The sequence below is a fragment of the Crocuta crocuta genome, unplaced genomic scaffold (assembly GCF_008692635.1).
Source record: "Crocuta crocuta isolate KB4526 unplaced genomic scaffold, BGI_CrCroc_1.0 scaffold149, whole genome shotgun sequence".
Taxonomy (NCBI): domain Eukaryota; kingdom Metazoa; phylum Chordata; class Mammalia; order Carnivora; family Hyaenidae; genus Crocuta; species Crocuta crocuta.
The window spans coordinates 8976884-8989882 of record NW_027551561.1 but is presented as its reverse complement, the minus strand read 5'-3'; the positions used below and the strand labels follow the sequence as shown (position 1 = coordinate 8989882).

Sequence of the window (12999 nt, the reverse complement as noted above, 5' to 3'; positions counted from 1 at the left end):
CTCACAAGCCCAGGGCCGCCATGATCTGTTGAGCAGAGGACTGTGGAAAGCAGGCTTCCTTCTGTGGTGGGCAACAGCACGGGTGCCCATGCAGCCCTGGTTCTGAGCCAGGAGGGAGGTGCAGGCCTCCTCCCTGGTCTCTTCCAGAACAGATGTTGGTGGCTGTAGTCATCTGTCCAAGGCAGGCACTGCAGGCTGGTCAGGCAGCCTCGGCTGGGCTTTTGCTTGGACCAGGCCCCCTGTGTCCCTCCCCGTCGAGGCTGCTGCTAATTCCTGGGTAGTGGTGCCCCAAGGCCATCAGAGGGCATGTGCCCATCCAACAGCCTTTGCTCTCTTCTGCCTATATCTTGGACATGGAGACCCCCACCCCCCCAGGGGGTGTGCATCAATCCATGCAGAAGAGAGGCCTCCCTGCGAGGGGGTGACAGTGACAGTGATGGGGAGGGACCGTTTCTGGGAGGTGGACGACAGGTGGAGAGGGAACCCAGAACAAGCTCAGGTGTGCACACTGACCTGCTCTCGCCCCTCTCCTTATTCTCCTGTGCCCCCTCACCCCCCAAGCCTTTTCTCCGGAGGCCCTGAGTCTTGCCCTACCCTCCCGAGCCAACCATGGCACTCCTAGAGGAGCTACCTCTTTGTAAGGGCACATTTCTGGGTCAGGGAATCCTTCACTCCCCTGTGGGGGCACCTCCTCGGTGCGAGAGGGTCCGCAGGGATGTGGATGTTGGAGGAAGGGGCAACCCTGGTTCAGCCATGTGTTGATTTCATGTCATTGAGCGTGTCCACAAGGTGCATGTGTGTGTATGTGCACGCACGCACAGGGACCAGACACGGAGCCAGTCACCATGCATCTTCTGTTCTCTGGGAGCTGCTCCCCGCCCCAGTCTGGTCACCCCCATTTATTTAAGAAAGTCTGACACAGTGGTGGGTAGAGCCCCAGAGAGAAGTGGCTGAGGGCTGCAAGGGGTAAGGGAGACGCCGGGCTCCCCGCTGCCTTTGCCCATCCCTAGGTCCTCCACAGCACCCCCTGGTGCCCTCTCCCCCTCCCACGATTCCGTTTCCTGGGAGAATGGGTGGCTGGCCCCTGCAGAGGAAGGAGTGGTCAGCAGAGTGAGGGGGGCGGCTAAGGCGCAGTGTTGACCTTGCTGTGGGCTGAGCAGGGGGACAGGGCTTCCTGGGACTGCTCAAACCACAGTGCTCAGGTGTGGCTTGCTCAGGGTGGGGCCCAGAGCTCCTCCCACTTTAGGTCCCAGCCCACAGCCAGAGGGGACAGGGGAGGGAGTCCTGAGATCTCAGGAAGGTGCCTGGCTTGGTCCCAGAGCCCTCTGTAGGGTCAGCTCCCAGGTCCTGGGAAGGGACTTGGGAGGGGGCACCTGGAAGCCAGCAGATGCTACAAGGATCTCCCCATCCCCCAAACGTTCTGTCCACAGCAAGATCCTCAGCAGGGCAGGCAGCCACCCTCTCCCCACCCTGCAGGACAGAAATCCCTGAATATTGGTTTGAGAAAAGTCTTTGTGCAGCTTGTGACACAAGACCCCCCCAAAGCTCCCCCCACACAAGGGGAAGACAGGGGATGTGGGGGGCAGGGGCGGGGCACAGTGTGGGCCCACCTCACCCCAAGCTTGGCCTCCACGCCTCACTTTTGGGGCAGGGGGTTGTCTAAGACGGGAGGAGGTTTGGAAAGAGTCGAACAAAAGCTCCCATCGCTTTCCTCCTAGCAAGCTCCTGAGGAAGGAGCCCTCCGCCTTGGGTGGCAGAACTGGGTCTGGTGCAAGGCTGCGGGGGAGGGCCAGCTGGGGCAGGCGGCGCGCCCGGCACAGAGCAAAGCTGCAGGGGCAGGGAGTACAAATCCGCTTCAGCCCGCCTGCGTCGCTGTCAGCAGGGGTCCCAGCCGCGGCGCTCAGAGCCCTCCCCCTGCGGGGACGGCGCCTCACGCGATCTCTTTGATTCTGCGCATGTAATTGTGCAGGTCCGGGGGCGCGGTGGGCCGCGCAGTGCCCGCCACCTCCGGGCAGCCCCAACCCAGGTCCGCTTCGTCCTCCTCATCCTCGCCGGCGGGAACCGAGTCATAGGCCAGGTCCTCCGTGGGCAGCGTGGTGAAGGTGGTAAACTTGACCCGCTTGCGCTTGGAGGTGGGCGAGCTGGCGGGGTCCTCGGCCTGGTCCCGGGCCGAGCCGCCCGAGGAGCCGTCGCCGCGCCCGTGCACCTGGCTCTGCACGCTGGTCTGGGAGCTGCCGCTGCTGTGGTGGTCGCCGTGGCAGCAGGCGGGCACGGTCTCCAGTGGGTTGCCGGCGGGCGGCGACAGCTCCGCCTGCCCCCGCAGCGGCTGCCCGTTGCCCAGGAACACCCAGTGGTGCGAGTGGTCCATGCTGGTCTGGCCCTCGGGCGGGATGCGCTTGTGCCGGTAGCGCAGCACGAAGACGATGCAGTTGATGAGGAAGACGAGGATGGCGAGGCAGAAGACGCCCAGCAGCGCGTACATGCCGATCTCCAGGTCCGTGAGCCCGCGCGGCATCTGCAGGAAGCCGGTGGGCAGCGGCAGGAAGTCTTCTGTGGGCGGCACGGCGGGGCTGGCGGTGCCCGNCCGGCCGGGGCCCGGCTGGCTGGGGCCCGGGTAGTCGTAAGTGGGGTCCTCCTCGTCCCGCCCGAAGTGCACCCGCAGGCCCACGGGGGTGGTGGCCAGCACGCTCTTGCGCTTGGTTTTCTGGCAGCTCTCAGCGATGGTGAGCTCTGCACGAAGCAGTTCCCCTGCCCCCTCGGCCTGGGCCACCACCAGCGGGAAAGCCCGGTCCTGGGTCACTGTGGCCACCCGCTCGTCCAGGCTGCTCACCAGCAGCCCATAGTCCCGGGGGCTGTATAGGGAGAGTGGAGCTGTGGTACCATCGCTGTAGGAGAGCCAGAGACTCAGGAGGGCTTCCTGGAGGAGGAGGAAGAGGAGGGGAAGGGGACAGGAGTCAGAAAGCTAGCCCTGGCTGGCTTCACTGCTAGATGCTGAGCTCTGTGAGGACAGGGACTGGGGTGCTCTGGCTCCCTGCTGTATTCCCAGCGCTAGAACTGTGCCTGGCGGGTGGCAGGTGCTTAGGAACCATTGTTGAAGAAGGAAGTCCTTCTCTGGAGGTCATGGGGAGGGTAAGGGGCACATTATGGCCTCATACCACCCAAAGAATTTCCTCACCCACTTTATCCTCCCCTCGATGGGCTGAACACATGTTCTGCCTTGGGTCTACCTCAAGTCCCTTTGCTGCAGGAGTAACCCCGTATCTCCATGCCTGACCTTGGGATCGTCCCCATTAGACTCGTGGAGATTGAGAACACATACCCCACCCCACCCTTCTCCTCTGTTAAACCATTCTGAGCGTTGCCCCTCCTGCGATGAGGAAGCAGGGCCCAGAGAGAAGGGATTGGCCTGGGGTCATGGAGCAAGTTAGGGGCAGGGGACTTTTGGCTCGGGGCTCAACACCAGCCCTCTGTGCTCCTGCCTGTCACCTTTCTACCTCTGTCCGGTAGCCTTCGCCCTGGCAGGTCTGTCGGGGGCTGTAGCTGGGGCCCCAGAGATGGGCGAGGGTAATTCCTGGGGGCGGAGACACAGGTGTGGGCTCTCTGAGAATCGGGGAGGGGGAGCCCAGGGCAGGAACATCTCCGGGTGGCAGATGCAAGAAGCGGGACCTTGGCCAGACTCCCTGTGCAGCCGGCAGGGGAATGGGGTGGGCCAGGTGTGTAGGGCACAAAGGGTGGACAGATCTTCCGTTAAAGCCCTCATTTAGGGGACTCGTGGCACAAGGGCAAGTTGGACTTTCCTTCTTCCTTCCACACCCCACACCCCCAGGTTGGAAGGCTGGACATCCAGTTACCTGCTTGAGGAAGCTGAGGGTCTGCTGGGCAGCTGTGGTGGCCAGGATGGTGTGGCTGCTCCCCGGGCTGGGCCGCAGGGAGAGGGCGAGGCTGGCCACCACCTGGGCCTGCAGCTGCGTGATGCTGACCTTCTCCTCCGTCACCGTTAGCAGTGTCTCCCCAAGCACAGACTCCGTCAATGGGGACACCACCTGCAGCAGAGTGGGGCGGGGATGGGCGAAGGCCAGAAGGGACCACCCCAGATTCCCAGACACGGAAGAAAAGCCAGTGCTGGAAAAGAGGCCTGGGGGTGGGCAGCAGGCTGGGGGCCAGGACTCTTGGGCTCTGACTTAGGGCTGCAACCGGAAACCAGGGTCCAGAGGCCAAGTGAGGGTCAGGGGCTCACCGGAGCCAGGCAGGCACACGGATGAGAGAGGTGAGCAGATTTTAAGGTCAACAACAGCCCCACACAGTGATAAATAGCCCTTCATGTTTGGCCTCAATGTCAGAGAGACAAAGGGATAAAGTAGGGACCTTGGCAAATAGAACTCGTGCCCATGTAAAGGAGGCACCGGGACTGACTAGCCGATTATTGCCAGGTGGGAATGCGGGCCTGGTATTTTGTAAAACCAGAAATCTAGATTTTTAAAAATGAGAAACCACCCAATAGTTTAACATTGGATGAGTTGCTTTACAGATAAGTAAAGCAGTAGCCCAGCGGCCACTATTCACAATCTCTTAGATGGATGGTTTCTACCTAGACACCCAGCTATAGAGGAGGAGGGTCAGAGTTGAATTCCTAGGTCCCCAGATTCCCTTTCCCGAGCCCTCTCCTCTGCCCCCTCTCCACATCCTCACCTGCTCTCAGGGACCGCACCGAGTGATCTACACAGGTTGGTAAAGGTTGATAGGGTTTGCAGGGAGAGCCTTCATCAAGGGGCAGTGGAGGAGCTTACCTCTGGTAGTGGGGTTCCAGGCAGGGCGTGGGGGCAGGAAGAGGGGAAGAGAGTGCGTTTGGGGGCCAGCTGGGGTGGATCCCAGAGGCTGAGGCCCTAGAAATCCTGTCCCAGGAACGTCTGTGTTCTCTGCCCGCAGATAAACAAAGCTACCGGCATTGGCCTTGGGCCTACCTTGAAGGGCGTGGTGCCCGGCTCCAGGCCCGCCAGCGTGCTGCTGTCCACCATGCGTGCCACGCGGGGGTCGCCCACCCGCATAAAGTCGCTGACCAGGTCGGTGACTTCCACCAGCCAGTCCGGGCCCAGCATGGTGACCACCTGGTCAGTGCCCTCGGACGATGTCGTGTGGAACTGGGTGAAGACCTGCAGAGTGGCGTGCTGGTACTGCAGGGTGCAGCCGCGGCTTGCGCTCTGCCGGCGCTCCTCTTCCTCCTCGTCCTCGTCCTCGCTCTCCCGGGCCGACCTGGGGTGGAGGGCAGGGGGTCACTCCCTCACCCTTGTGCTGCTGGCTCCTCCCCGGCTCCCGTAGGTGGGAGCTGTGCAAAGAAAGGGCAAGCCTCCTCCCTGCCCAGTTGCTTCCGTCACTGACAAGCTTGGAGCCAGAGTCCCTAGCCTTTTGTCTCCTAGAAAGGTGTCTTCTTGACCCTTCCCTGTGCCTTCCGGCCTCTGCGGGGCTTAACCCATGCCTGGGAACAGCTGGTGGCGAATCCTGACAGGTGCGGTCTCTTTCTCAGCGCTAAGCATGCGTCTGGCCCTGTTCTCAGCTCTAAACTGGAGGGAAGGCATCCCTTGTCACAAAGTGCTGGAATGCTCGCCCAGATTGTATGTTTACAGCCACGTGGCAAGCAGAACTTGTAAGTGATAAACTTGGAGATTCAGGTGATGGAATTTCCAAACAGCATGTGGAATGGGTGGCCTGGTTCCCCTTGCTGCTTACAGTGAAACTTTAGAGGAGAGAGGTAAACTGAGGGAGAGGCCAATAAGCAAAAGGGAGCCAGGACTTGAGGGTTTGTGAAATTCAGCCTAGCCAGATTGCCAAAGATGCTAAAACCAGGAGATCCACTGTCAGGAAAGCGAGCCAAGGACACGGTTAGTGCTTTGCTACGGCTGTAGAAGAATCCAGCAACCAGAATCTCCATTCACACAGGTCTCCTGTGCCCGTGTTAACGAATCCTCACAATCATTCTATGAGGTAAGTGTTAGTGTGCCCATTTTGCAGATGAAGAAATGGCAGGGGGGGGGCACAGAGAAGTTATGTAAGTAGTCCAAGGTGGCCCAGCTAGTAAAAAACAATCAGGATTTAAACCCAGGCTGTCTCACTGCAGAGTTCACTCCCCTCTGCAGTGAGGGGAGTTCACTCCCCTATCATGACTCAAAGCAGCATCCCGGAGCTGGCTCCCTTGCAGAATCACAGACCCCCTCTCAGACCCACTGGATCAGAATCTGCATTTGAACAGTCTCCAGGGCGAATTGTATGTGCATTCAAATTTGTGAGGCTCTGATCTACACAGCCTTGCTTTTCCCAATCTCTACAGAACTGAGCTGAGCCTGGCTCTCCCTTGGCCACCTGCTTCTCCCCCAGCCCCTCCCCTCCCATCTTAGCTGCCTGCCACTCTTCCTCTCTCTGCCTTGCTGGCTTTTCTCTCCAGCAGCAAGGAGGAGTGAGTGGAGTACGTGCCCCAGAGATGCACACCTAGGTGTGTGAGGTGCCCCCCAGCAAAGGAGCCTGATGTGAGTCGCTGTATGCCTGGGATGATGCACTCACGAGTGTGCATCCCTAGCATGCACAGCCTGAGGCACATGTGCATAGGTGTGTGTGCACCTATTGCTGTGTCTGCTCCATTTTGTCTGTGGCCTGGCTGCTCCTTTTCACTTATTCTTTGAGACTTAGTTCCAGTCACCTCTTCTAGAAAGCCTGCGTTGACTTCTCCTAGAGGGAGTGGTGGTTGTCTCCTTTAGTGTCACTTGGTTCCCTGCACACAGGGCTTCCTGTGTCCACCTTGTTCTGTGGCTTGGCTGGGTCAGGCACTGGCCACACTCACAACATGTCTCAAGCACCCATCAGTGCCTGGCACACAGTAGCTGCTCGATAAAAGTTTGCTGATTGTATAACCGACCTGCAGACTGTGTACACCTGGGGTCTCATACACATACGTGGATCAGACCATATCCACCTGTGAGTATCCCGAGTATCCACTGTGTGTGGAGGAGGGGCTGTACCTCCGGTCGGGGAGGATAGGTACCCTCCAGCCCTTCACTTGGCTGAGGCGTGCATCCGAGAGTTCGATGTGCAGGGGCAGCTTGGGGACCCAGACTGTCATTTCCAGGGGGGCATTGAGGATGTCATAGCGGAAGGTGACCCTGGCGTTCATGGACCCGCGAGACTCCTTTCCGCTCACAAACACGTAGTCGCAGCTGCTGGACACCTGGGGAGGGGAAGGGAGGTTGGTTGGCCAGTGTTGCCCTATGGGGCATCCTGTGGGCTGACGGGGAGGAGCAGGGTGGGGGGAGACGCCACATTTATTTCCTCCGGGAGATGTCCGCCTCTGGTGTCCCTTTTTCCACTGTTTCTCCACAGATCATCTCTCAGTGGCTACTACAGGAGGTTTCTGCTCCCTGGCAAGGAGCCAATGTGCCTGTGATTTTACACAGACCACACCTCAGAGGAGACTTCAGGCTGAGGGCCCCCAGGGCTGGCACCCCTGCCCCGCACGATCGCCCTGCACCCTGGCACAGATGGCTTTTGGTAGGACCCTCCACAGCACAGAAGGGCAGCCTGTCCTGAGCCTACGACTCCTCCATGGTCCATCTGGCCCTGTGGCCCCAGGAAAATGAGCAGCTGGTTAATTTCAGGCGTGGGGACTACTCTAGCCCTGGGGTATAGGTGGGGGATGGGGAGAGGAAAAATCAGGACAGACAGGTGGATGGGTGCCACCGGTGGGTGCGGCTCTTATAAATGCATGCCCACCAGGACTCCAACTTATATTCCTAGAGGTTCCCTGGGTGGGCACATGCCTGCTGAACGCATCTTGGTGGACACCTGTGCCCACTCACTGACACCTGTGCCAGTACTTCAGGGCAGATGTAGGTGGGTGCACACGTCAAGTGTGCCCAGTATGTACCTTGCACACCCTGGAGCGAATCTTGTGTGCAGCGCATTTAGGTGTTCCCGCTGTCACATGCCCATGGGTGCACGCCCTCGCATTTGGGGAGGGTCTAGTCATGCGGCTTGTGGGCTTATGACACTCTGGAGGCTCTGGTGGGGGCAGGGAGGGTGCCGGAACTGTGGCTCGTCCCAAACTCCTGCTTGCTCCCTTAATCATCTCAGATGGGGGTGCTGGGATGTGGGACAGCAGCCCTGCCAGAAAAGCTCATTTCCCACTTCAGAAGGCATCGGAAGGCTGGCAGATTCCATTCAGAGTGTTGGCAAACTCCATCAGGAACCTGAGTGTATTTCATTGAGAATGGAAACAAATTCCATTTAGCATCTTTGTGAATTCCCTTTGGTATCTAAGCTGTCAAGACTTTGTTCTGGTCCATTCTGCGGCTGGGATGGAGGAGCCTGGGGGGCAGAGGCAGGTGCGAGGTGAGGGCCTTTGAGAGCAGGCCCATTTTTTCCTGTCCCAGCCTGCCAGCAATGGGAAGGCCCAGGGGCCTGGGCAAGGCTTTTGCTCTACAAGGGATGGGGCTGTGGTACCCAGCCATCTGCTCTTGCTCCCTTTGAGGGGGGCGTTCTTGCCGGATGGGGGAGGGGTGAGGTGAGGCTCCAGCTCCCCAGACCTGGAGGGATCTGGGGCAGAATGTGGGGAGAGAGAGCGTGCACACTCTGGGCTAGCCCCAGTTAGCCAGAGGGAGAAGGACACCCACGGCCCACTCCTCCCGTTCTCCTTCACGCTGAGCTATTTACAGACACAGGGAACAGATTCTGTTGTCTGATCATCTGATTTCGGCACCTGCTGGAGGCTGGCCCAACAAACAGCTCCCCCACCACACAGATACTAGGGCTGCAACCTCCTGCATCACTGCCCATCCTACTGCCTGTGACCACTGTCCAAAACCAAGGGCAGGGGCAAATCTGGAGGCTCTCCTGGGGAGGTGGCAAATTGGGACATCTGAATCAGACTGATGCCTTGTTTGCTGGGTGGTGAGGACCGGGGGCTCTGGGGAGGAGCTCTGGCGGGGGTGGGGGGGGCCCTTCAGGAGATGGAGGATTTGGGATGTGTGTGCCCTGAGAGGGTCTTTCCTTTCACAACCTTCACTCTGGACTAACTCGCATGCTTCTGGGGCTTCCTCCCTGAGCTAAAGCTCCTCCATTTGGTCACCAGCATCTGGGTTCAGGGGATGTCCCTGAAGGGCTCCCTCCCCACCCCCGCTGCCTTCCCTGGTGTCTGTCCTGGGTGAGGGGGGCTCAATAATCACTTGCTGGATTGGACTGAGCTCAGGCTGTCAACACTGCCTTCTCCCCTCAGTCTGCCAAATGGCTTCTTTCACATTCCTACAGGAAGCCCTCCAGGATAGCAGTACTCAGGGCTGTTCCTCACCCCACTCAGGCTAGATGTGGGCTGCCTGCAACTATTTCCCCCCACCCCCATTTCTCCTCCACTTGCCTCCCAAGGGGAGCTTCCTGGGATATGAATTCCCCACTGGCTTGGGGCTCTGCTCCCCCTGAAGGTCTGAGGCCCCCTTCCCCGGGAGGCCCCATCTCCAGCAAGCCCACCTTGATGATGTCCTCATTGTCAGACTCGCATTCCACCAGGGCAGAGACATCTAGGACGAGGCCAGTCACCTCGATGGCGATGACCTTGACAGGAATGGCCACCGTCCTGCCCGTCAGGATAGCCGTGTTGATGATCTCTGTGTCCTGCAGGGAGGGTGGGGCCCTGATGAGCTGGGGTGCTTATGGTGCTCTGTTCTCCCAGGACACGCCAGCCATGGCCCAGGCTCCTGGGTGCCCCACTCCTTATATGCACGTCCCACCCCTGGGGACACCAGCACGCATGTGCAGAGAGGTGCCTCCGCCAAGTCTCACTTGCCTTCTCAGATGCTGTGCTCACCTGGTCTCCTGCAGTGGCCTTCAGGAGACAGCCCTTCCCCAGCCCCCCACCATCTTCTCTCAACATCTGACATGCTCCTCATGCTCACAGAGTCACGTCCATCACATTTGTCTGGCCATTCCAGATGCCCCTGGGCTGGCCTAATGTCCCTCTGGCCATTCAAGGTGCCCTGGGATGGCCTCATGTTCACCTGGCATTCCAGGTGACCCCTGACTGGACCAATCACTCCAGCCTTACCACCCATGGCACTCCCAAGTCCATTGCTCCTTAGGACAAACTACTCACATTCCCATCACCACACCTTTGCCCACATGATCCTCTACCTAGAGCGCCCTCCTCATCTTCTCTGATTGTATGAGCCCTTCTTTCCATGTGGCCTTCCGGGTTCAACTGCATGGTCACCTCCTCCAGGAAGTCTCTCCTGAGTGCCCTCTCCGTGGGGGACTTCTCCCACCTCTGTCCCCCTGAGCATCTGCTGTCCTACTCCAGCACCAGGCACTGAGTACCGCCTGCCTCCAGTGAGTGTACACACACACACACACACACACACACACACACACACCCCTTTACCCACATGCACACACTTGGGCGCAGGCTCACATGTACATGCATTGATCTATATGCATGCTTAGCTGTACACATGCCTGTCACACACATGCCCCCGTGACAGACACATGCATCCACTGGCCCAGTCACCTGCCCTGCTCACCATGGCTAGGGGAAGGATGGCTTGTACATCCCGCTGGATGACCGTCAATTCAGTGACCGCCCGCTCCAGGTCAGGCAGGGCACTGTGGCCACGGTAGTCGATGTGCCACATGATCCTCCGCTTGACTGACTGGCTGGTGAAGTTCTCCATCTCGAAGTCCAGCTGCAGGATCTCCAGGGGCCCCTGGCCTTCCCTGCAGGGTGGAGGAAGGAAGCAGAGCCCAAGAAGAAGGACAGCTCAGGAGCCTTAACATCAGCCCTGGCCTGAACCCCAGAGCCTCCACAAACCAAGCCCCAGCCCTTCTGCCGGTCTGGTCTCCTCCATCAAGAATTCCCTCATCCCTAGGGGCGCCTGGGTGGCTTAGTCGGTTGAGCGTCCGACTTTCGCTTAGGTCATGATCTCGCGGTTCGTGGGTTCGGGCCCCGCGTCGGGCTCTGTGCTGACTGCCAGCTCAGAGCCTGGAGCCTGTTTCAATCTGTGACTCCCTCTCTCTCTGACCCTCCCCTGCTCACGCTGTCTCTCTCTCTCCTAAAAAAAAAAAAAAAAAAAAAAAAGAATTCCCTCATCCCTCCCAGGTGCTATCCTGCAAAGAGGTAGGCAGAGGCTCCACCTTGGCTTACCAGGGGGGCAGGGGTGTGCCTTGTGCCCAGGCCACATCCACAGTGGCTGTTGAGTGCTTTGCCCCGGTCAGCAGCTCTGAGGTCACATGCCACTGACCACTCCGTGACTTGGTGCCCAGAAGGGTCACACCCTTCTTGGCCTTCACCCTGGAACAAAGTGGGAGGAAGAAGAGCGAGAGGGTCAGCCTAGGGTCCAAATGGCTGTCCACCTGGCCACCCCTCCCCCCCAAAGCTGGGGCTGGGAGTAGGGGGAGTAGGTGAGTAAATTACCGTGAGTCCTAGACTTCATGCTTGAGATGAACTTGGGGAATCTGGTATCATGTAGCTGAAAATGCTGACCCTCACTGGAGGCTACAATCGCTTCTACCACATCTCTCTGCCAAGTTTTACCAAACTTCTACTTGCATACTTTAGTGACGGGGAACTCATTACTGAACACATCCCATTCCATTCTCAGAAAGCCCCGAAGGATTAGAAACCCCATTCCTATATTTAGCTGAAATAGTCATGGGGTCTGCTAGGGCAAGAGAGAACAACCCTCCTTCATCTCAATTGTAACAGTTCTCAGACAGCGGGAGGGGACCAGGTGTTCCTTGAGTCTTTCTTTTCTCCTGGCCTAAAATCTCTAGCTCCTCCAATTGTTACTTTTTGCCATAGTTTCATGTCACCATCCTCTGGACACTGCACACATAAGGTATAGTGCCCTGTACTAAATACAAGACTTCAGCTATGCTCTGATTCATACTGGCTGAAGCAGAATGGTGATCACCTCCTTAATTCTACATGTTTACTCCTGTTAATGTAGCCCAAGATCTGTGATGACTGATTTAACTCATACGTACATTCATGTATCAATCATTGAATCAGATCTCATCCCATCCAGGAATATCTGAACTTTAAGCAGGTACAGTCAGGAGAGAGGGCAATGCTTAACTCAAAGAAGCTGGACGTTAATGGCAATGTTTTGGGTCCTATGCATAGTGCCTGGGGGTGGGAGGAATATTTTGGTGGGGCTTTTACTGTGTTCTCAGAATCATTCAATGTGGTTTAAATTCCATTCTGTTTTGTGGGGATGTGATCTGGTTTAAGGCACTTCTGAATTTGTGGATTGTATCCTGTTCAGGGGACTCCTGAAAATTGTCATCTCAACTCCAGAATTGGGCAAATGTGCTGACACACAGACACACTACTGCTCATTTCAGGCTCCCAGCTAACCGGCTGCACTCTGATCTCCATTTCTTCTCTTTGGCTTTGGTCTCCTCCTCTATAAAATGGGGCAGTTACACCAGCGAAGGTCTAAGGGCCCTTCCAACCCCATTCCATCATTCTTGATACCCATGCTTGTGAAAACGAACATTTCTCCTTCATCCATTTCTGTGAGCTACAGAGGTAGGCCAGAGATTTCTGTTGTCATCAGGCAGATGAGAACACTGAGGCTCAAGTAAGTCAGGTGTCTTCCTGAGGTTGCTCGAGTGAGAAATGGAAGAAGTAGGATTAGGGTGCTGGCCCGGCAGGCGTCAGCACATCCCTAAGAGGGGCCAGGTGTGCATTTGACCTTGGAATGAGGGCAGACCCACCCCCCACATGCGCCTACCTGAGTGTGAAATGCTCCACGCTGGGGCTGGAGGGAGAGGAGGAGTTGGGGGCCAGGTAGAGGAGGATGCTGAGCACCTCCCCAGGCTTGAGGGGCCGATCTGGCAGGCGGATCATCAGGTTGCTGTCTAGCCTGTGCTCCTGAAGAGTCCTCCTGGGGGGCGGCCGGAACAGGCTGATGCTCCCGATGCGCAGCAGCGGGTGCTGGGTGGGGCTCTCCGCGCGGGCGCCCGCCC

The 12999-nt window shown here is 58.1% G+C and overlaps 1 protein-coding gene across 1 annotated transcript in view; it reads right to left on the bottom strand.

Annotated features, from left to right (window-relative positions):
• Positions 1 to 873: 873 nt before the first annotated feature.
• The window catches only part of TMEM132E (transmembrane protein 132E), a 51753-nt gene continuing 39627 nt past the window's right edge, over positions 874 to 12999 (bottom strand). The window contains exons 3-10 of the mRNA XM_077749866.1: positions 12765 to 12967; positions 11171 to 11317; positions 10551 to 10743; positions 9505 to 9648; positions 7008 to 7213; positions 4962 to 5250; positions 3852 to 4043; positions 874 to 2917 (exon numbers count right to left, since the gene is read on the bottom strand). Of these exons, the coding sequence (XP_077605992.1) occupies positions 1931 to 2917; positions 3852 to 4043; positions 4962 to 5250; positions 7008 to 7213; positions 9505 to 9648; positions 10551 to 10743; positions 11171 to 11317; positions 12765 to 12967 (2361 nt within the window). The 3' untranslated portion in view covers positions 874 to 1930. The remainder of the gene's footprint in view (positions 2918 to 3851; positions 4044 to 4961; positions 5251 to 7007; positions 7214 to 9504; positions 9649 to 10550; positions 10744 to 11170; positions 11318 to 12764; positions 12968 to 12999) is intronic.